Source organism: Dasypus novemcinctus, chromosome 2, assembly GCF_030445035.2.
Source record: "Dasypus novemcinctus isolate mDasNov1 chromosome 2, mDasNov1.1.hap2, whole genome shotgun sequence".
NCBI classification, from domain to species: domain Eukaryota; kingdom Metazoa; phylum Chordata; class Mammalia; order Cingulata; family Dasypodidae; genus Dasypus; species Dasypus novemcinctus.
Window position 1 is genome coordinate 3850570 of NC_080674.1, and position 21303 is coordinate 3871872.

A 21303-nucleotide genomic window follows, 5' to 3' on the forward strand; every position below is an offset into this window, starting at 1 on the left:
GCTGAAACTTCTTGATCTTGCAGGAAGTTTACAAGCAAATCGTAGGGTTTCTTCCTGCAGGAGACATCTGTTTCAGAGCTGTGACTTTGTTCTGATCTGCAGTGTTTTGCTAATTGGTCTCTGTCCCAAACTCAATAGTTGTTTGCTTGCAGTGAAAAATCTTCCTTTCACATCTTATTCCTCCCTGTTCTCTTTTTCTTTAACAGTTGAAGCAATACAATGCTTTTGATAAAACATTGCTTGATTCAAAATTGTATAGATAGGCAGCATTTTATGCATCTTACTCTAAAATCTTATAAATCATCTCATCTGCTTTCTTATCCTTGTTGATAACAGTGATATCACTGATGTGTAATCCAAAGGTCCATGTGAATTGAAGAACTGTGGTAGTCATATAAGCCAATGTTGGTCTTTACTCTGGTGGTATTATGTACAATTAAAGAAGTCTTAAGTTGAGTGGTGGAACATCATGCTGAATAAGTGATGCCATTTTATTCTGGTGGAGGAGAGGCCTGTTTTTATAAACTTCATTGTAGAGCAAAATGATTGGACTCTGGGGAATACATATGAGCTCTTTGAACACATGGTTATCTTGCTTAGCTAATGTAAATACAGAATAAATTCAGGCAGCTTGGTTTGTGGTGTCCTCCGATTTGAGCCTGTGATTTATGTAAACATGTACTGGTCTTCCTTTGATAATTATGGTAGAACTGGAAGGTTGTTGCCTTTGTATGCATAATGTTTACATGTTTAGTTAGTGAGGAAAAAAAACTAATGCATGTAAAATAATTTAGTAATACTAAATTGTGTCCTAGATCTGTATACAATTAATAAGAAATCAGAAATGTGATAACCTTTCTAACGTTGGTTTCATTTTTACTGAAATACTTTAAAATTCCCTGACTTAACTTGCCAGTGGTTGAATTTTGTCATTTGGAACTTGAAACATACTTTCCTTCAGACGTATTCTTTGTAAATGATTGTATTACAAGGAATGCTTACAAATTGTGATTCATTTTTCTTTACCCAACATTAATTGTAAATGGCATCAGTGTGTATGATGCCATGCTGTGCTTTGGAATGCAACATGGGAGTTTTTGTTCTAGTTGAGCCCCCAGAGAATTGAAAGAGCAAGCGCAGTGTACTGTGTTAAGTACTGTAGTGGAGCATGCACGAGTCACTCTGTGAGCACCTAGCAGGACAACACCACTGGGCTAGTGTGCCTTTGAAAGGCTTGGAAGTGAATCTAAATTTAGGTCTGAAGAATGATTTGGTGTTAAATAAGAGGGAAATGAGGAAGGGAAACTTGTAGGTAGAGGAAAGGTGGCTATGTACAAGGGCTTAGAGAGGATTGAGTTTATTATAGAGCAAGAAGTAACAAGTGGGGGAAATGAAGACAAGGCTGAAGAGACTGGGATTTGCCTTTGCTGAGCCAGAAGCTGCCCACCTTGATTTTGATGGATGAGTGTGCCAGGGCCATAGTTGGAGAGGGAGGAGAGCATTGTCACCTTACTGTCCTATCCCCAGGCTACACAATGCCATATAGATCCAAACAAGGGTCCTTTATAACAGCTGAGGAGACACACTCATCATAGACTTTGATTTTTAACACATGAGGAGAAAAAGTGACTTAGTAGGGAGAAGTCAATCTGACCAGTTAGATCAACCCTGGCAAAGCAATTAATGTGATTAATGTGATTTTAAAAAATTAATTTTTAGGGAAACGGACTTTGGCCCAGTGGTTAGGGCGTCCGTCTACCACATGGGAGGCCTGCGGTTCAAGCCCCGGGCCTCCTTGACCCGTGTGCAGCTGGCCCATGCGCAGTGCTGATGCGCGCAAGGAGTGCCGTGCCACACAGGGGTGTCCCCCGCGTAGGGGAGCCCCACGCGCAAGGAGTGCACCCATAAGGAGAGCCGCCCAGCGCGAAGGAGGGAGCAGCCTGCCGAGGAATGGTGCCGCCCACACTTCTCGTGCTGCTGACGACAACAGAAGCGGACCAAGAAACAAGATGCAGCAAAAAGACACAGAAAACAGACAACTGGGGGAGGGGAGGGGAATTAAATAAATAAAAATAAATCTTTAAAAAAAAAAAATTAATTTTGAAATATTTTCAAACTCACTAGAAAGTTGACAGACTAAAACAAAGAACACTAGTATTCTCTTTGTCCAAATTCACATGTTGTTAATGTGTCACCACATTTGCTTTATCACTGTATTTATTTCTTCTAAATGTTCCAAGGTGTTTTACCACCTAAATAAGAACACTTTCTAACATAACCAGTCTACAGCCCTCCAATTCATGTTATTAACATTGATACAACAGTTCCATCCAATCCACAGACCTATTTGTTCAGATTTTGCTTACTAGCCCAGGAGTATCTTTTTTTTTTTTTTCTTGTCTGAAGCATGCGTTGCATTTGATTGTTACATCTCTTCAGCTTCCTTCATTTTCCCTTTGCCTGTCTCTCGTGTTGGTGAAATTCAGAGTACAGCTTTGAATTACATATGGTTACCCTTATCCTGGGTCCCTCTATTTTCTCATCATCAGGCTTTGGTATGCATTGTTGACAGTCATTTTACAGAAGTGATGTGCCCTTCTTGGTGCATTACAACACGAGGCCTGCGGTGTTGACATTTCTCTCTTCTGGTGATGTTAACCTTGTCACCTGGCCATGTTAACTGTAGCTTTAGCTGCTTTTCTTTTTCTTTTGTAATTGAGGAGTGTGCTCTGGGCAGGTGTTCTGAGAAGATACCAGTATTCACTCACCAGCATAGCATCCATTGACAACTCCTGCCTGAAATAGCCACTTCTGTGATGAATGTCAAAATATGATTCTCTATTTCCATTATTCCTTATGTATTTTTTGGTTGTCATTGAGCTATAAGGAAGACCTTTCCCTTCTGTATTTATTTGTTTATGCACATGACTGTGGACTTATGAAGGAATTCCTATTTTTTTTGACGGGCCGTAAATTGTTACTACCATTATTTATTTTTATGCTCAAATTGTCCTGGCTTTCTTTGGCCAGTGGGTGCTATTTCAGGCTGGTTTCTTTTGGTATGTTCCCTTCAGTCGTTGAGCATTTCCTTAATGTTCTAGCACAATACAATGTTCCAGGCTCATTTTATACTTTCAGTGCCCTCACAGCTATCCGAGCAGCTGCTATCTAAGAAACTCTGATTCCTTTTAGTTGGAGGATGGTATTTAGAAACTAGAATTTAAGCACTGAATATGTTCATTGCTGCTAGGCTCTCTTGTGGGTCAGAGCCAGGAAATAATTGATTGTGTACAAATGTAATTATTTCTCTTTAAAAGTCTACAACACTATATGCAATACTACATAAATATACAATAATTATTGTATAAATATATATATTGCTTCCACTTGTATGTTTTATTTTTTGTAATCCCAGTAAAAGCACAGAAACCCCATCTTATTATCTGAAACTGGTTTCTACTAGGCTGAGATTAATGGGAACCCTTGTCAAAGCTACTGATGCTGAGGGCTCCCAACCTCTGGACACAAATGTGTCTGCAAAACAGATGGAAGGAAACAGTGCACAGACCCAAATCTTCAAGAGTCATTTCACCTTGTAAATGGGGTTTGTGTCCTTGAAACTGACAGTCTGAAGAGGAGAGGTGGCTGAGGGAGAAGAGTTGAAATTACCTCCTACTAGCTCCTGCTAGCTCCAACTAGCTCTCAACATTAAAATGAGACCAAGAGAGAAAATGGTTTCAATATTTCACTACATATATTTCTTCTGATGCAGTCTAAGAATGCCATTGTAAATGGGTCACTGTGAAATGCTGCAATTTAATTTTTCTCCATTCAAAATAAGAAATCAGTATGATCTCACTTTTATTAATTTACAGCAGTTAAAACTATCTTTGCTTTTATATATGAAGGTTAATATAATTATATTTTTATGCAATTTATATAGTATTACATATGATATAAAAATATTGGCATTCCACCTAATTCAAATCCAACACCTCAGGAGTCTTTGTAGCCTTTCTTTCCCTGTTCCATATTTGAAAATATTTTCTCCAGTAGGGAAAACCTTATCCTTTGTAGCCATGTTTTCAGTCAGGTGGTTTTGCCCCCAGGGAACAGCTGACAAGGTATGGAGACATTTTTGGTTGTCACCTTGTTTTGGGAGTCACCAAGACCACATCTAGGTTCTATGACTTCCTGGGAGAGCTCACAGGACTCAGTATATAGTTATAATCACAGCTGTGATTTATTACAGTGAAAGGGTACAGAGCAAAATCAGCAAAGGGAGAATCATATACTGGGGAAGTCCTTCGGAAACCAGGCATAAGCTTCCAAGAGTCCTCTTTCAGTGGAGTCATGTAGAATGCACTTAATTCCTCTGCCAGCAAAATGTGACTATGTGTGAATTATTGCATATGAGGGAAGTTCATTAGAGACTCAAGGCCCAAGGTTTAGATCGGAGATTGGTTATTTGGGCACCCTATGGTAGCACAAAACTCCACACTCCTAGAAAGAAAACCAGTGTTCAGCATAAGCCACATTATTTGAACAGTTTAGGCTCAGTGAGCCCCCCTTACCAGTTCTGAGAATGGTGGGAAACCCTCCTGAAATCCAAGTTCCTAGATGCCAGCCAAGGACCAGCCTTGCAAGCAGGCCTTTAAGGGTAAGTTTCTGACCTGCTGTGCTAATTCTTTTCTGCACACACACCTTGGTGGGAAGGGGCAGCTGTGGGCATCTTAGTGAGTAGAGTTCAGGGGTGCTGCTGCACATTCTACAGTATTCAGGATGGCCCCCAAAACCAAGATTTATGCAGGCTGAAATGTCAGAAGTGTTGAGGTTAAGAAACCCTGCTCTGTGTATCTACTTATTTGCTCAAACATTTTACTTATCCTGTTATTCTCTGTATACTCCCTTATTTGCTAAATCATTTTACTTATTTGCTTAGTTTATCATTTTCCCACCTACACCACCCATCTCTTCTGTCCACTGTCTCCCAGCCCCCTGGCCTGCTGTCTTCATGCTCCCCAAGGCTCTCCACTCCCACCTCTATCCCCCAACTCCTCATCTTTTTCTTAAAGGCTATATATTCACAGTGATATCCAGGAAGATATTGCATGATAAAATAGACTGTTATAAGAAAGGAGTAAATGGACAACAAAAGGAATATCAGAATGGGCTGTGCTGAGAATTGCTAGTGAATAAATATAACCTAAATCACTCAGAAGGCAAAAACAAAAACAAAAGATGTCAATTATGAGAGAAGAGAACAGAGAACTGAGAATAAATGTAAACACTCTAATAGATATTAACTCTATGGTAGATATTAACAGTAGAATTCCAGAAGGGAAGGGAAGAACAGCTGGAAGAAAAGTGATAAAGAAACAACGCCTTCCCATTTCCTGGAGAAATCCTTTGACCTTACTGCCTGCCCTAGAGCCTGGACCTGGACTGTAGCAGGGCCATGTGCTGCACATGCCCCTTAACGTGTGTCAGGGGTTTCCCCTGAGTGCCCAACTCTGGCACTTGGTGCTAAACCTTGACAGTGCTAAGGTTCATTATTGAGAGACCTTTTTTTTTTTTTTTACAGTCAACAGGAATGACATTTGCACCAGACTTAAAGATGATAAGAATGTTTGTTAGGATATTCAGTATCTGATTAGGTTCATCTTCTGTGCAACCAGGATTTAGGAACCAATGTAGCCAGGAATCAGAATGCTGTAGGAAAACCAAGAAGACGTCTTCCTTACTCTGTTTTCATTTATAAAGGATGTTTTGTTTTGTGATTTTAAGTTTTCGTTTTTGTTGGAGTTGCACCTCAACATAATTTAAAGCGATAGGTAGATGTACAAGCTTTAAGACAGCCAGCAGCCCCATCCCCACTTGTCTCCCTTTTCCAAGGAACAAACACTTTTAATTGTTGTAGTGTGTGTTCATTGCTAAATAATATACTTGCATCATTGCATGCTGCTTTTTCTGTTTTAGGCATTATTGTTTGATTTCTGACTTTGGAAGTTACGGATTTAGCTTTATTTCTGCCCCCACCACACCTGAACATTCCTCCTCCCCCTTCTCTCCACCTAGTTATGATTTCAGTTAGGTTGGTGTGTAGAGCTGACATTAGTACGACTGTATGTTATTCAGAACTAGCTCTGTAGTAAGTTATGGTTACTTTTCCTTTCCTGCAGTTTGCTGTTTTTCCAGATTGATGATTATATCCTAAATTCAACTTCTTCCACCTGAAAATGTTACTGAGCGTTTACTATATTGCCAAGGACTGGGTTAAAACACTTTATATGGATCATCTTCATTAATCCTGGTAGCATTTTGTTATTTAACCTCTGTGATTCACTTTCCTTTTCTGTATACTTGGAAATAGTACTGAGTCAGGAGAGGCTAAAGTTAATTTGCCCAAGATCCCTCAGCTGTCAAGTAGTGGAACAGAAATTTGAATCCAGATATGTGGTTCTCTAGAGAGGTTTCCAGCAGTTGACATTACAAAATGCTATCTGGAAGCAAAGTGGGAAAGAGGAAATGGAATAGCAAAGAACTCTAAAAAGAATGGGGAAAAAGGGAAGGATCACTTCTATGTTATTTAAATTTTTATTTAACTGCATAGTGATAATTGACTGTAGTCACTTGCAGCTCCTTGCCAGTTTAGGTATTTGTGACTCTTAATGCTTTTCATCCTGTACAAATACTCTGTTATTGTCTTGAGTGAAGACGTTCTCCCCGGAAGCATTCGGACCGCTGTGATATGGATTGGCTGCCTGCTGTGCTGGGCACAACTCTCACCCTAGGGGAAATCTCTTCACTTCTCTCTGGTGTCCCACATCATTCTGTTTTGCTTTACTGCCTTATTTTGGTGGAGCATGGTCTCATCTTCTAGCAACTTGCTCAGAAAGAGTCTGAGAAGTCAGTGTTTGGAGACTTTGCATATTTGAAAATGACTCTTCTACCTTTAGAACTGATAGATCTCTTACACAGAATATGAGTTTGGAATTTGTTTTCCTTTAAAATTTTGAGGGCTTGTTTTCTCAGTTTTCTAGTTTTCAGTGTTTTTTAAGTCTGAAGCTATTCTGATTCCTGGTTCTTTGGATAGGATTTGTTTTATTTTTCTTTTGGGATTCCTGAAGGATCTTCCCTCTCTAGTGTTCTGAAATTTTGTGCTGATGTTTCTTGGTCTGTATCCTATTTTAATCCATGTGCTGGTCCGGCTTTAGTTCTAGGAATTTTTCTTGAATGCGAATATTTGATTATCTCTCTCTTCTCCCCATGCTCTTTCTTGATCTGTTGGAAGTACACTGACACATGTCTATATTTTCCTTTGTTTTCTGGGATGTTTTTTCAACTTTATCTTCAAATCTCCTGAGCCTTTTATTTCTGCTTTCCTGTTTTTATAATTGTTATTGCACCTTTTTTGAGCTATAGTTCACATAACCATAAAGTCCATCCATTTAATGTGTACAATTCAATAGTAGTTAATATATTCACAGAGTTGTGCAGCCATTACTACTATATGATTTTAAAGCATTTTCATTTCTCCTCCATTAGCAGCGTTTCCCCCCACCTCCCCACACACTCCTCACCCCTGGTGGCAGCTACTAATCTTTATGGATTTGCCTATTTTGGGCGTTTCATATTGAATGAAATAATACAGTATGTGGCCTTTTGTGACTGGCTTCTTTTACTTAGGATAATGTTTTCCAGATATGATATATATTGTATCATATATCCATACTTCATTTATTTTCATTGCCAAATAGTATTTCATTGTCTGGATATGTGACATTTTATCTGTTCATCAGTTGATGGACTATATATTTATTTTCATTTTTTGCCCATTGTGAGTAATGCTGCAATGAACAGTTGCCTACAAGTTTTACATGGACATATTTTTTCCATTCCCTTGGGTTTATACCTAGGAGTGGAATTGCTGGATCATATGGTAACATTTTAACATTTTGAAAAACTGCCAAACTGTTTTCTAAAGTGCCTGCAACATTTTATGATCCTACCAGCAATATACGAGGGTTCCAGTTTTTCCATATCCTCCTCAACACTTGCTATTGTCTGCCATTCTAGTAAGTGTATGTTCGTGTTTTTAATTTTGGAAAGCTTTTTTCCCCCATGAGCTCTGAGTATTCCTTTTAAAAATAGTTTCCTATTTTTGTTTCTTGGATCCTTCATCTTTTATCTCAGATCATAGTTAAAAATGTTTGAGGTTTTCCAGGAAAACCCCAAGTTGCTTTTGCTTGTTGTGGTTTGGTCCTTCTCTTTTCTGATGTTTGGGAGGCCTTGAGTGTTTATATTATGAGGGGTGGCTGGTGTGCTGGCTGCATACTGAGTGAGAATTTGTATCTGGACCCTGAGCATCACTGTAGGGTGGTCTTGTTGGGCTATTTATGATTGAAAATGTTAGGTACCATTCAGTACCTTTCTATCTTATTGCTAGGCTGGTTAGATTTCCTCAGAGTAGGCTCTTCCAGTCTCCTGCCTGGAGGGCAAAAGGCCCAGTGGCAACTCTTTGGGAGTCTCATGGGGAGAAGCGGGGGAACAGGCTCGGCATCAGTGTGCACAGGTCTTCTTACTCCCTGTTTTTGGTACAGTACACTTGCTGTAAATGTTGGCGGTATCCCAGTTCAGAGACCTACAAAAAGTAAACTGCTTCCTATGGATAGAGGAAGGGCAGCTTCTCGGGGATAGGGTGGAGAGTTGGGATTTAGAGGTTAAACACTTATCCAAAAGCTTGCAACGAGTTATTTTCATGCCATCCTTCTTCATCTTCCTCTCAGAAGAACCTGGGGTCCGTGTCCCAGTTCCCAAGTGTGTTGAAGATTTGCAGTGTAAATTGAGTTGGTTCTCCCTTTTTCCCTACTAGCAGGTTTTCTTGGGTTTTCTTGGGTCTGCTGAGTCAACACTCTTGAATCTGCTTTACAGTTTTCATCTGTCTTATCCTCTTTTCCTCATCTTTGGGGAAAAAATTCTTTGACTAGCTAGCTTTAGGGTTGGAGTAAAATTAGATTTATGTATCTACTCTCTCTTACCTCTCTTTTTTCTCTCTCTTTTTTTTCTTCTTCCTGTTGCTGCCTCCTGACCATCGTTTCCCATTGTGGGATGAAAATTGGCAGTGAGGCACCACAATAAGATTACAGGTTCATACCTGACCTTGTTCCCAGCCATCTCTGCTTCTTTGAACAAGTAACTTACCCTTGTAGTACCTCAGTTGCTTCATTTGTAAAATGGAAGAAATAATTGTGTCTACTTCAAAGCATCATGATAATTAAATGAAATACTGTACAAAAACATGGTCTGACTCATGGCATAAGGAAGTGCTCAGTGCCTGTGATGCATTTTCCGAGGAACCAATCAATTGAGGTGAGATTCCCTGATCTCATGGTGAGGTGCCCAGGTGCAGCTCCTGACCTCCCCGGGAGGAGGCCGACACCTTGGGTCCATGTTTTGGGTGGTGTTCTGTGTCCACAGATGTGGTCATTAACAAACATGACTGCAGCTGCTGGGCTGTGGGAGTTGGGTAAGAAGAGACCCTAGAAAAAGGGATCTGTATCAGAATAGAGAAAATATTATTAATAAATAAATGGGATCCAATGAATAAAACAATAAACACAAATGAACATGTGCAGGAAAAAGGACAGTGAGCAAAAAATAGACTAGCTTTGGTCTCCTATCAGGAGTGTAAGTTCTAGGACAGTAGAAAAATATCTGATGGAAAGGATGGTAACCAAACAGCTGGACCTAGCAAACTATTGTGCATTTGTGGAGTGTTCAGAGTTTGCCTTCTCTTTACACTTACAAACAAATTACTCATAAATGATTCCAGAAACCATAAAGAAAAGGAAAACTGTCAGACTTATTTTATGAATCATGTCTAAATTTGTTAAGAAAACTGGACAAGGACAGCATAAGAAATGTTAAGACTAATTTCATTTATATTCTGACACTTATACTATATGTTATATATAATATCACATATATAACTTAGATGAGAAAAAAACTAAATGGGCTATTAAGGAAGGTGAAAGTAGCACTGTGTTTAAATAAATAGCTACACACTATTCAATTATATTATCTCAGCAAAGCAAAGTTGTTTCAATATTAAAAAATCTGTTGTAATCCACCCAATTAATAAAGCAAAGAAAATAATATGTGTTTAAATAAATGCATGCAGGTGTTTATTTGATAAAGGTTAATATTGATAAATGATAAAAACTCTTTGTAAATTATGTATAGAAGTTTCATGACATGATTAAAGGGATGTGATGGTTAGGCTATTATGTCATCTTGGCCAGGTAATTGTGCCCAGTTGTTTGGTCCAGCAAGCACTGGGCTAACTGTAATATAAGGCTTTATGGGCTTTAGTTGCCATTGACTTTACTGCAATGGTAAATCATACGTAGCTGATTATAATTACATTAATCAGGGAGATTGCCGTCAGCAGTGAGTGATGCTTAACCCAATCATTTGAATCCCTTAAAAGGGGAAGTGACTCCAGCATTGAGAGAGAATTTCCCAGCTCTTCTTTGGATAGCCAACATCTCTCTGAATTTGTCAAGAATCTTCATTGGACTTTCATTGGAGCTCTTGGTTGCAGCCTGCCTGCAGAACCTGGACTTGTACATCCCTATGGCTGCATGAGAGAGTCTGATAAATCTCTTACTATCGACAGATATCCCTTGTTGATTCTCTTTCCCTAGAGAACCCTGACTAATAAAAGAGAACCCTGACTAAAACTAATAACAACCAAAAACCTAGAGCAGAGCAAATTTTAGATGAAATTCATCACTACTGTTCAGCATTGTGCTGAGATCTTAGCCAGTTCAGAAAGACAAGGACAGATTTGAAGCATAAGTGAAGAAAGGATAAAGCTATCATTATTGGTGGATAAGATAATTGTTTACATAGAAGAACTAAGAGAATCTGCAGATAAAATATTTAACACACTGCTGGATTTGCATTAAATACTTTATTTAGCTTTTTTGCATCTGTGTTCACAAGTGATGTAAAATGAAAAGATAGCACGCTAGTGATAGAAACAAATATTACTTTGCAATAAAATCTAATCAAAGATGTAGCAAACTTGCATAGAGAAAATTAGGACCATAAAGATTGGAAATAGAAAGAAAAATTTATTATTGTATGTACCCACAGTCTGAACTTTCTTTTTCTTTTATACTTGTGAATACCCTAATTTTTCTGTCTGTTCTAATGAATGAGAAAAAGATTGTTATTTTAATTTGCATTTTTTTCCTGATGCTAAAAATGGTGGAATGCCTTTTTATTTATTTTTTTTAAGATTTATTTTTATTTATTGCTCTCCTCTCCTCTCCTCTTCTCCCCCCCCCCCCCCCCCCCCCAGTTTTCTGTTCTTTGTGTCCATTTGTTTCTTCCCTATCTGCTTCTGTTGTTGTCAGTGGCATGGGAATCTGTGTTTCTCTTTTTGTTGCGTCATCCTGCTGCATCAGCTCTCCACGTGTGCAGTGCCACTCCTGGGCAGGCTGAACCTTCTTTCGTGCTGGGCGGCTCTCCTCATGGGGCGCACTCCTTGCGTGCGTGGCTCCCCTGTGCGGGGGGCACCCCTGCGTGGCACGGCACTCCATGCGCTCATCAGCATTGTGCATGGGCCAGCTCCACATGGGTCAAGGAGGCCTGGGGTTTGAACCATGGCCCTCCCATATGGTAGACGGACTCCCTATCCATTGGGCCAAGTCTGCTTCCTGGAATGCCTTTTTAAATGTCTGTTGACTAGTCCAGATGCTTTGCCCATTAATTGACAATTCCTATCCTTTATTCTTTGCCCCACTGTTGTTATTGTTTTCTTATAATTTATTATAGATATTTTTGACTTATTATGGGCACTTTGTCATATTTTATAAATGATTCTTTTAAGGCTTATATTTCTGTTAGTTTACTTTATGGTGTCCAGCGCGTATAGAAGGTTAAAATATTGACATAGTGAAATGTTCACAAATTTGTGTAAATTATATTCATAGAAACTTAATAAAAGAAAAAATACTAATGGCTAGATGAAAGAGGAATACTTAATCTTACTAATGAAGAAAAGTAAATGAAAAGCGTTGCCCTAAGATTATCAAAGATCCTGTACTTACCATTAATGCAGAGAGCTGGTGAGGCGAATGGAAGCATAGAAACATAAACTTCGAGTGAGGATTAATGAAGTTTTCTAGAGGACTGCTTGATGTTTTGGCAGCATTAAATATATAAATACTTTTTCTTTAAAAAAGTTTTTTAAATCTTTTATTAAAAGATTTATATATCACACAAAATGTTACATTAAAAAATATGAGGTTCCCATATACCCCACTCTCCACCCCCACACCCCCACTCTTCCCACATCAACAACCTCTTTCATCAATGTGGCACATTCTTTGCATTTGATGAATACATTTTGAGACTCTGCTGCAGTGCACGGATTATAGTTTACATTGTAGTTTACACTCTCCCCCAGTCCATTCAGTGGGTTATGATAGGATATATAATGTCCAGCATCTGTCCCTGCAATATCATTCAGGACAACTCCAAGTCCCAAAAATGCCCCCGTATCACACCTTTTTTCCCTTTCCCAGCACTCAGCTACTCCTGTGGCCACTGTCTCCACATAATGATAGAATTCCTTCCATTGGTAGAGTCAGAATAGTTCTATAGTAGAATACCAGTAAGTCCACTCTTACCCATATTTTATTCCTCCATCCTGCAAACCATAGGATGGCGATGTCCACTCCACCTCTAAATCCAGAGGGGGCTTAGATCCCACATAGCTGATGGATGTGATTCTTCTGCTTGCAATTGTAGACTCTCTTGGTTCCCTGGTGTGGTGGTGAACTGTCCTCACCTCCCTGTTAGCTGATGTAGGTAAGTCTAACAAACCAGAGAGTAGGTGTTGCAACTCTGCTGAGGCTCAGGGCCCAGCTGGCACATGGACAATCCAGAGATTCAAGTCTCCTGAGCATGCACCAACACCAGTGCTATCTACAGGTTCAGTAAGTGACAGAAGAGGCATGTGTAGAGATGTCACATCTGAGTCCAACTCCATCACAATCAGGAGCACAAATTCCAAAGTATGGCCAACTGACCAAGCACTGAACTCCAGAGCCATCTGCCATGACTGTGTAGGGCCTGGGTTTCTCCATAGCCCTCAGAGCACCACTACCTCAGGTTGTATCTACTTTGATTGTCTCTGAGATCCTGCCGAGGTGTGTGTAAGCATGACTGCTCTGATGACATCCTGACTCATTTTGAAGTCTCTTAGCCATATAAACTCATTTGTCTTTATCATTTCCCCCTTTTTTTCAAGGTCTTTTTCTAGGTGCATCACCAGCTGTTGCTTGGTAGTAATCTCTTGGCGCCAGGGAAGTTCACCCCTGGGAGTCATGTTCCGTGCTGGGGGAAGGTAATGCATTTACATGCTGAGTTTGGCTTAGAGAGTGGCCACATTTGAGCAACATGGAGGTAACTCTTAGGCACCCTGCAGCTCTAAGCCAAGTTGAAATTTCAAGCACACAGGCTTATAAGCACAGTAATCAGTATCAATGGCCCATCATTGGACCATCCTTCTTCCCTGGTCTTTGCCCTTGCACTTGGGATTGTTACTGCTCCATAGGGGAGTGCAACCGAGGACCCTGAAATGGGAACTCGGCACTCCCTCAGTTGTCCTGTGTAACTCTATCCACTATGTCAATACCCAATGAACATCAGAACATTTGTTTATACCCTATATGCATGTCCTGGAGAACTACCTCCCACCCATGCATCCCCCATCAATGACAGTGACACCCAGTATCAGTAGTCCTACCCTGCCATAGTTGAACCTCTCTGTGAATCAAAACTTCTTCAAAAATGTAGCCTAATATATTGCCAAATTCAATTACTAGGAAAATGAAATAGTAATAATATGTTTAAAGATTAGAAATACAGTACATAATTTAGGAAAACTAAAATAAAGTAAAAGATGAATTGGGGTATTAAAAAACTTTATCATAAAATAATTTTTTGATGTTTTGACTTTCATCACTGTAATAGGTATTGCACAGTGACAAGCCTCACTGCTTGAAGGAAATTTACTGGTCAAAATGGCATGGTATTGTCACAAGGATAGATACACTGACCAATGGAACCGAATTGAGAGTTCTGATACAGTTCCTCGCATATACAATCATCTGATATTTGACAAGGCCACCATGCCCACTCAACTGGGAGAGAATGGCCTCTTCAACAGTTGGTTCTTGGAGAACTAGATATCCACATGCAAAAGAATGGGAGAGGAATACCATCTCACACCGTATACAAAAATCAACTCAAGATGGGTCAGAGATCGAAATATAAGAGCCAAGACCATAAAGACCTTGGAAAATAATGTAGATAAGCATCTACAGGACCGTGTAATGGGAAATAGCTTTCTGAACTTGACACTCAAAACACGAGCAGCAAAAGAAAAAATAGATAAATTGGGCCTCCTCAGAATTAAAGCCTTTTGAACCTCAAGGAGTTTACCAAGAAAGTGATGAAAAGACAGCCTACCCAGTGGGAGTAAACATTTGGTAACCATGTATCTGATAGAAGCCTAATATCCAGCATTTATTAATAAGTCCTATATCTCAAAAGTAAAAAGACAAAATCCCATTTGAAAATGGACAAGAGGGAAGCAGATTTAGTACAATTGGTAGAATGTCTGTCTACCATATGGTAGGCCCAGGGTTCAAACCCAGGCCTCCTAGTCTGTGAGGTGAGCTGGTCCATGCGCAATGCTAATGTGCACAGAGTGCCGTGCCATATAGGGGTGTCCCACACGTAGGGGAGCCCTACATGCAAGGAGTGCACCCCTGCAAGGAGAGCTGCCCCATGTGAAAAAAAGTGCAGCTTGTCCAGGAGTGGCACCACACACACAGAGAGCTGATGCAGCAAGATGACACAACAAAAAGAGACACAGATTCCCGGTGCTGCTGACAAAAATGCAAGCAGACACGGAAGAACACACAGCGAATGGACACAGCAGACAACTGGGGAGGGAGGGAGATAAATATATAAATCTTTAAAAAAAAGTGGACAAGATATTTGAACAGACGCTTCTCCAGAGAATAAGTACAGATGGCTAAAAAGCACATGAAAAGATGCTCAACATCACTAGCTTATAGGGAAATGCAAATCAGAACGACAATGCGATTTCATCTTACACCCATTAGACTGGTGGCTATTAAAAAAACAGAGGACTACAAGTACTGGAGAGGATGTGGATGAATGGGAGCCCTCATCTGCTGCTGGTGGGAACGTAGCAGGATCCAGCCATTGTGAAGGACAGTTTGGTGCTTCCTCAAAAAACTAGCCATAGACTTGCCATATACCCCAACAATTCCACTGCTGGTATATACCCAGAAGAACTGATAACAAAGACACAAACTTATAAATGCGCACCAGTGTTCATAATAGCATTATTTACTATTTCCAAAAGTTGGAATCAACCCAAATGCCCATCAACAGATGAATGGATAAATAAAATGTATATACATAGTGTAATACTACTCAGCTGTAAGAAGGAATACAATACTAACACATGGGATAACATGGATGAATCTTGAGGGCCTTATGTTACATGAAGCAAGGCAGGCATTGAAGGACAAATACTACATGAGCTCTCTCATATGAATTAAGGAAATCAAGCTGTCTCAGAGAGCTAGGGCCTGGAAGGCAGGCTTACAGGAAATAGAGGGGGAGAGGAAGGTTGTGAGCCAAAGACACAAGGGCGAAATCTATGATAAAGTGGACTTAAGTAATAGTGCAGTGAAAGGATAAGATGGGGGTAAAGGGATGCTACTGGGTTGGGCTTTGCAGGCTTGAGTGGGGCTGGGTTTGGGAGGATGGGTCAGATGGTCCAAGGAATTGGGGGGGGGGGCTGGAAGGGGGAGCAGGTGAACACGAGAGATTGTCGGGTATGTGGTTGAAACTATCATATTGAGAAAACTCTTTAGAGACTATAATAAGGGTTACTGGTTTAGGGTGTTTGGTGTTCGGGGGCATCTGGCCTAGGGTGTGCCTGGGCCAGGCTTCTAGGGAGTATCAGTGGGTGGAGACCCATGCGATGAGTGGGAAGGTGTTACACCCCTATCCTGGGGAGGCCTGATCTCACATGGAGGGGAGGGTGTCTTTGGAGAGTACCGGTGGCTGCCAACGGGGGAGGACAGAGTAGTGTGTCAGGCCCTCAGCACTGTTGCAATTATCTGTGAATCTTGTCCTTCAGGCAGTGAATACTTACTCTTTAGCCCAGCAATGCCACTATTTGGACCTGATCTTAAGGGAAAATTAGAAGTGCCTCACAGAGGAATGGATAAGAAAATTCCTTGCAAATTGTTAATAGACTGAAAAGAACCTAAATGTCCTTTTACAGAAAATCGGCAAATTTGAGTACCTTCAAGTGTATTTACTTATGCAGTAACAAGTCTGAAAGGAAATGTTCAAACCTTAATAGTGCTTATATAAAAGAAATTACTTTTTATATACTTGAATATGTGAGTTTTTGTTTTTTAATAGATATGTTACATGTAGAACTGCAAAGAAAATGCAGACATTATCATATAGGAAAAATTATTGTACATCTCAGTGCCACTTGAATTATCTAAAAAAAGACATTTTTGAATAATTAGTAAAGTTTGAGCACAGTCTGGGTGATACTTGAACTATTTGTTGTGAAAAGGCTGTTGTCTCAGTGGTTTTGGAAAAGTCTTTGTTAGTGATACATTCTGAAGTGCTTATTGATGAAAAAAGAAAAAGGGAAAGGAAAGAAAGCAGTTAAAGAAAAGAAAAAAAAGTCAGTTTTTAAATCTCAGTAACATTTTAAATGGTATAACTAACAGTGTTTTCCCTTTTAAGTTGATTGCAATAATCCACATTTGTGGTTGCTCCCTAAGGGATAATATAGGTTCTTATAAAATCAATGATTAAAAATGATTTTGGCCTATTTTAATATACCTATTCTTTTCCCCTACGTTATTTTTATTTGTTTGCTATTGTTATAATTTTGTGCCTTTGGGTAGTTTTGAATTCTTTCAGAAACAGTGTAGGATAAATATATTAACAATACATGGTGATTAGGAGTTAACCGGTTAACTAAAACAGTATGTAATGAATGCTTGCTGCATATCAAGCATACACAGGAAAAGCATCTTCTTTGCTCTTCACAACTGCCCTGCTGTTTGGGGATTGCTAATGCTCTGCTAGAGAGGGGCACAGAGAGAAGCTTTTAGGGACTCAGGACAACTCAGGGTGTGTGTGTGTGCTCAAGCACAGTGTGAGTAACAGATCTGCAGGTTCTACATCTGTGTCATCTAGGAAACAGTGTTTATTTGAGAATGTTCCTTGAAAGCGTTATATATAAAGTATGTATGTTATAAAAACACTTGTAACTGTAGCATTCTTTTTCTTTCAGAATTTAAATGAATATGTTGATGCATTAATTACATTGAAACAAAAAATTATTAATACAGAGTAAGTATATTTGCTTGTGTTTTATAAACCTAACAGACCGAATTAAGTAGGTAGTAGTTTTAAGCCCCTAGGGCTGAAATGAGAACTTGATTTTCTTGTCTGGGTGCCTTCATCCTGCTTTGCTGAGAAGTTTCTGTTGCTAGTTTCCAGACCTTTCAGAGAAGGCTTTCAGATCAGTAGGATATTATTTTTGCTACACCTGAATTTTTTTTTTCTTTGGAAAGGTTTTTGATATCTTCTAAGCCTTTTTAGTGTTGAGACTGGACCTCCCAGTATTTCATAGCTATTCTATGAGATCTAATTAAGTTTGTAAAAACTTTTTATCTTCTAAAAATTATGTGAATTTATAAGCCTAGATAAAAGAGTTTGAGTTGATATCCATGTAATAATATATATAATATTAGTATATATAATCTTAACTTAGCATGAATTTGTTGCAAGAAACCAGGAAGAGAGGTTGCCCTACATGTTTCGTAACATGATTTTAGCATTGCATATTTTCTAGATTTAATAAAAAGTAACCTAATTCTTCTTTCCTTGCAGTAATTTGTTAACAGAATATCAGAAGAAATGTGACGATATCCTTTACCTGGCTTTTTCCTTTGCATTTACTAATTAACACTTAAAATTTCTTAAAGAGAAGAGAGGGAAATTATTTTTCATAATTAATTGGAAGGTGATATTTATAGGCTTAAGTCGGGAGCACTTCTTGTAAGTACAGGAAGCAGCTTGTCCTTTCAGCCTTACAATACATATTTAATGATAAGTTATAAAATGAGACCTGTGTCTTAATTTTGTTTTTGCCCTGAATTTTTTAACGTCCCATAAGTTTTTTAGTGGGTAGATTTTTTCTCATTTGTAATGAGAATGAGAACATGTTCTTCCAAGTGCAGAAACCAGGTAAAACTGAATATGATGCCGTCTGCATGTTATTTTGGGATCTGTCCAGGAAGTGCTAACACTTATTCTGAATGGTGGGGAATTGACATTTGTTAATTACTTTTGTGATTTATTGAAAATTAATGTATGTAGGCAAAATAATACAGAAAGTAGCTTATTTTCAAAATCACAGAATAATTCTTGGGCCTTCACAAGATATTTATTCGACTGATTATCACCATTTGCCTGGTATTTTAGTGAGTGCCCATGGGGTAATTCACTTCTGATAACTGTTTTTTTTTGGTAGGGGAAAAAAAAATGTGTAATTGATCCTTCCATATCTTGTTATGATGGTATTTACCCTGAGTTTAGTGTCTTCCATAGAAATATTCATTTTCTCTGCAATAAAGACACATATACATTTGAGGGATTCACTGAAGTTCAACTTCAGCTTCATAATTGGGCCAGATTCTGCTATTCAACTTTGGCAATGACTTAATCCTTACTTCCATGTTGTTTCTGGCATCCCTAAATGTATGTGTGCTCACTCATTATTTGTTTTGGTACCATCATATCTAATTTGTGTGATGAGAGTAATAAAATCAAGGCATGTCATTTTGGTTTATTTTTAGTATCTGAATTTTGCGCCTTAAAAAATATAGGTCATAAAATTCTTTTCATATGTTTTGTTGAAACTATTAGTCCATTTAACTATAAATGTATATTACTGTAAGAGTAATTTCTTTCATTGGCGATTTGGAAATTGTTAATTTTAGTACTAAAACAATTATTAAAATTACTTTTAAGTAGCTAAATAGGGAAATAGTTAATTCCAATGCTAAGTGTATTCTGTATCCCCTTTGGAAGAAATGGTATAAACTTTTGAGGAATTACGGATGGAATCTAACAAGGAAATTATTTTACTTTTAAAATTTGACCACAGAAATTTTAAATAAATGTTATCAGAATAATTTTTAAAAATTGATAAACCTTTTTGATCATTCTTGAATTCCACACATTTCATCTACCTTCAGGTTTAGCTACAGATAAATATTTTTTTAACACCCATTTGATATTTACCGTAATGTGTATTTGTTACTCCTCAAATATGACGTAGTGTGCTCTACAACTTGAAATGCCCACGTTACGGGTTTAGTAGGACTTTCTCATATTATTTGGTTCCTTTTAACACTCAAGCAGCAGATTTCTCTTTTTGTTATTTTTTTCCCAAAATGGCAAAGTTATTTCTTCAATAACTGCACTATGATAATTAGTATTATTATTTGAGCTCCTTATTTTTCTGTATGTAATTTGACTAATTTATTGTTTGTTAGTACCTCTTTCTAAAGGGCAGAGAATTATTTTATTTCATCAGATATTTGTTGAACTTTTCCATTCTGCAAAGACTGGTGTAGTTTAGCATATCTTGAATAAAATACAGCCTTTAGAAGTTTACATTCTAAGAGAGGATGATAAGGACTTTTTAAAAATAAACATTTGCTACATTATATGTTGGTATAGGAAATGAAACTTAGTTTAATCAAAGGAATTATTTTTTGCAATCTTAGAACATTTTACTAGCACCATGAGATGGGAAATGAGGGTATCACCTTGTATAAATTATACAATTGTGTAAATTGTAAAAATGAGGGATTATCTAGATTTTTGGTCTTGGTGAATTCCTTTTCTCATTTTTCATTAAGTGTACATATATATGGTTCTAGTAAGTATATATAACTTTTTTGCTTGAATTTTTCTCTGGACGGTTTGAGAAATGAAGGACAGATTGGGGATTCTGATTAGATATAAGAATCAAAGTATTTTCCATTAGTTGCACATTGCTTTGTCTTTATTTTAATTTAGTTCCAATAATCATATATTTAATCACAGATCTTTTTTTAATTTAGAGAAATAGGTATTTTGACTTCTAGTACATGTTAACAATAATGTAGTACAAAGCTTATTGCTGTATTATATATGGAACATTGAAAATTATTTTCTAGGATTTATTATCTTATCTGAATGTACACTAAATGCATAAATTGTTACAGCTAATTAAAAAAATGAATTTTATCTCCAGAAAAGTATCAGTAGATGAAATGTTCAGAGTTTTCTTTAACAAGTTTTACAGCTGCAGTTTGCAAGAAGGTAAGCCACCTACCTATTTAAGTCATTGATTTGAGGTAGATATTTGTCAGGCTAGATTTTTAAACAGATTCAAAGAAAATGCCACATGGCATTGACTCATAGATGTTGCTCTGATGTTCATAATAAGCCAAGATTGGCATTTTCTTTACTGACAAATTGTCCAAGTGAATTAATTACTAAGGTCTTAAATTATGGCCTGGAATTTAATTTTAGTAACTTTTACTTAAAAACCACATTGCCATTGAGATGAAGCTTATTTCTATAAAGTATTATAAAGTATAAAGTATGTTCTTGTATATGTCAATATGAGTATTTAAAATGTGGTTATTTTCTGTTAAACAGTTTTAAATAGTTTTAAATTTTAGCAGTGCTTCATTCTCTGATTGACTTTATCACTTAGAAGGTTAAACATGGTTTATAAACTCATTGCAAAATTTGCCTGTTGTTTAGTTCGAGGGAGTGAGTTCAGGGTTGGAGGAGCCAGGTTGTTTGGCAGATCATCCTTTAGCATGTTCTCCAAGAGGCTGCGAAGCTACCATAATTGCTCCTTAAGTTGCTTTTTGGTATGGTTTTATAAAGTTATAGACCACAATGCCAAAAATTGGAAAGCAATTCGAAGTAATATTGGCACAAATAGAGGGAATGCATTGAAAAAGAGAACAATTTTTCATTCTTTTTTTTCCCAAGTTTGAAATAAAATCTGAAATCACCAGTATAAGAAACATTTAATAATTTACTGTAGATACTTATTTGTAATCATTTTCGCAC

At 38.0% G+C, this 21303-nt stretch overlaps 1 protein-coding gene across 1 annotated transcript in view; it reads left to right on the forward strand.

Annotated features, from left to right (window-relative positions):
- The window catches only part of ICE1 (interactor of little elongation complex ELL subunit 1), a 68865-nt gene that overhangs the window by 3824 nt on the left and 43738 nt on the right, over positions 1-21303 (forward strand). The window contains exons 2-4 of the mRNA XM_058306441.2: positions 17450-17508; positions 18052-18086; positions 20517-20535. Of these exons, the coding sequence (XP_058162424.1) occupies positions 17450-17508; positions 18052-18086; positions 20517-20535 (113 nt within the window). The remainder of the gene's footprint in view (positions 1-17449; positions 17509-18051; positions 18087-20516; positions 20536-21303) is intronic.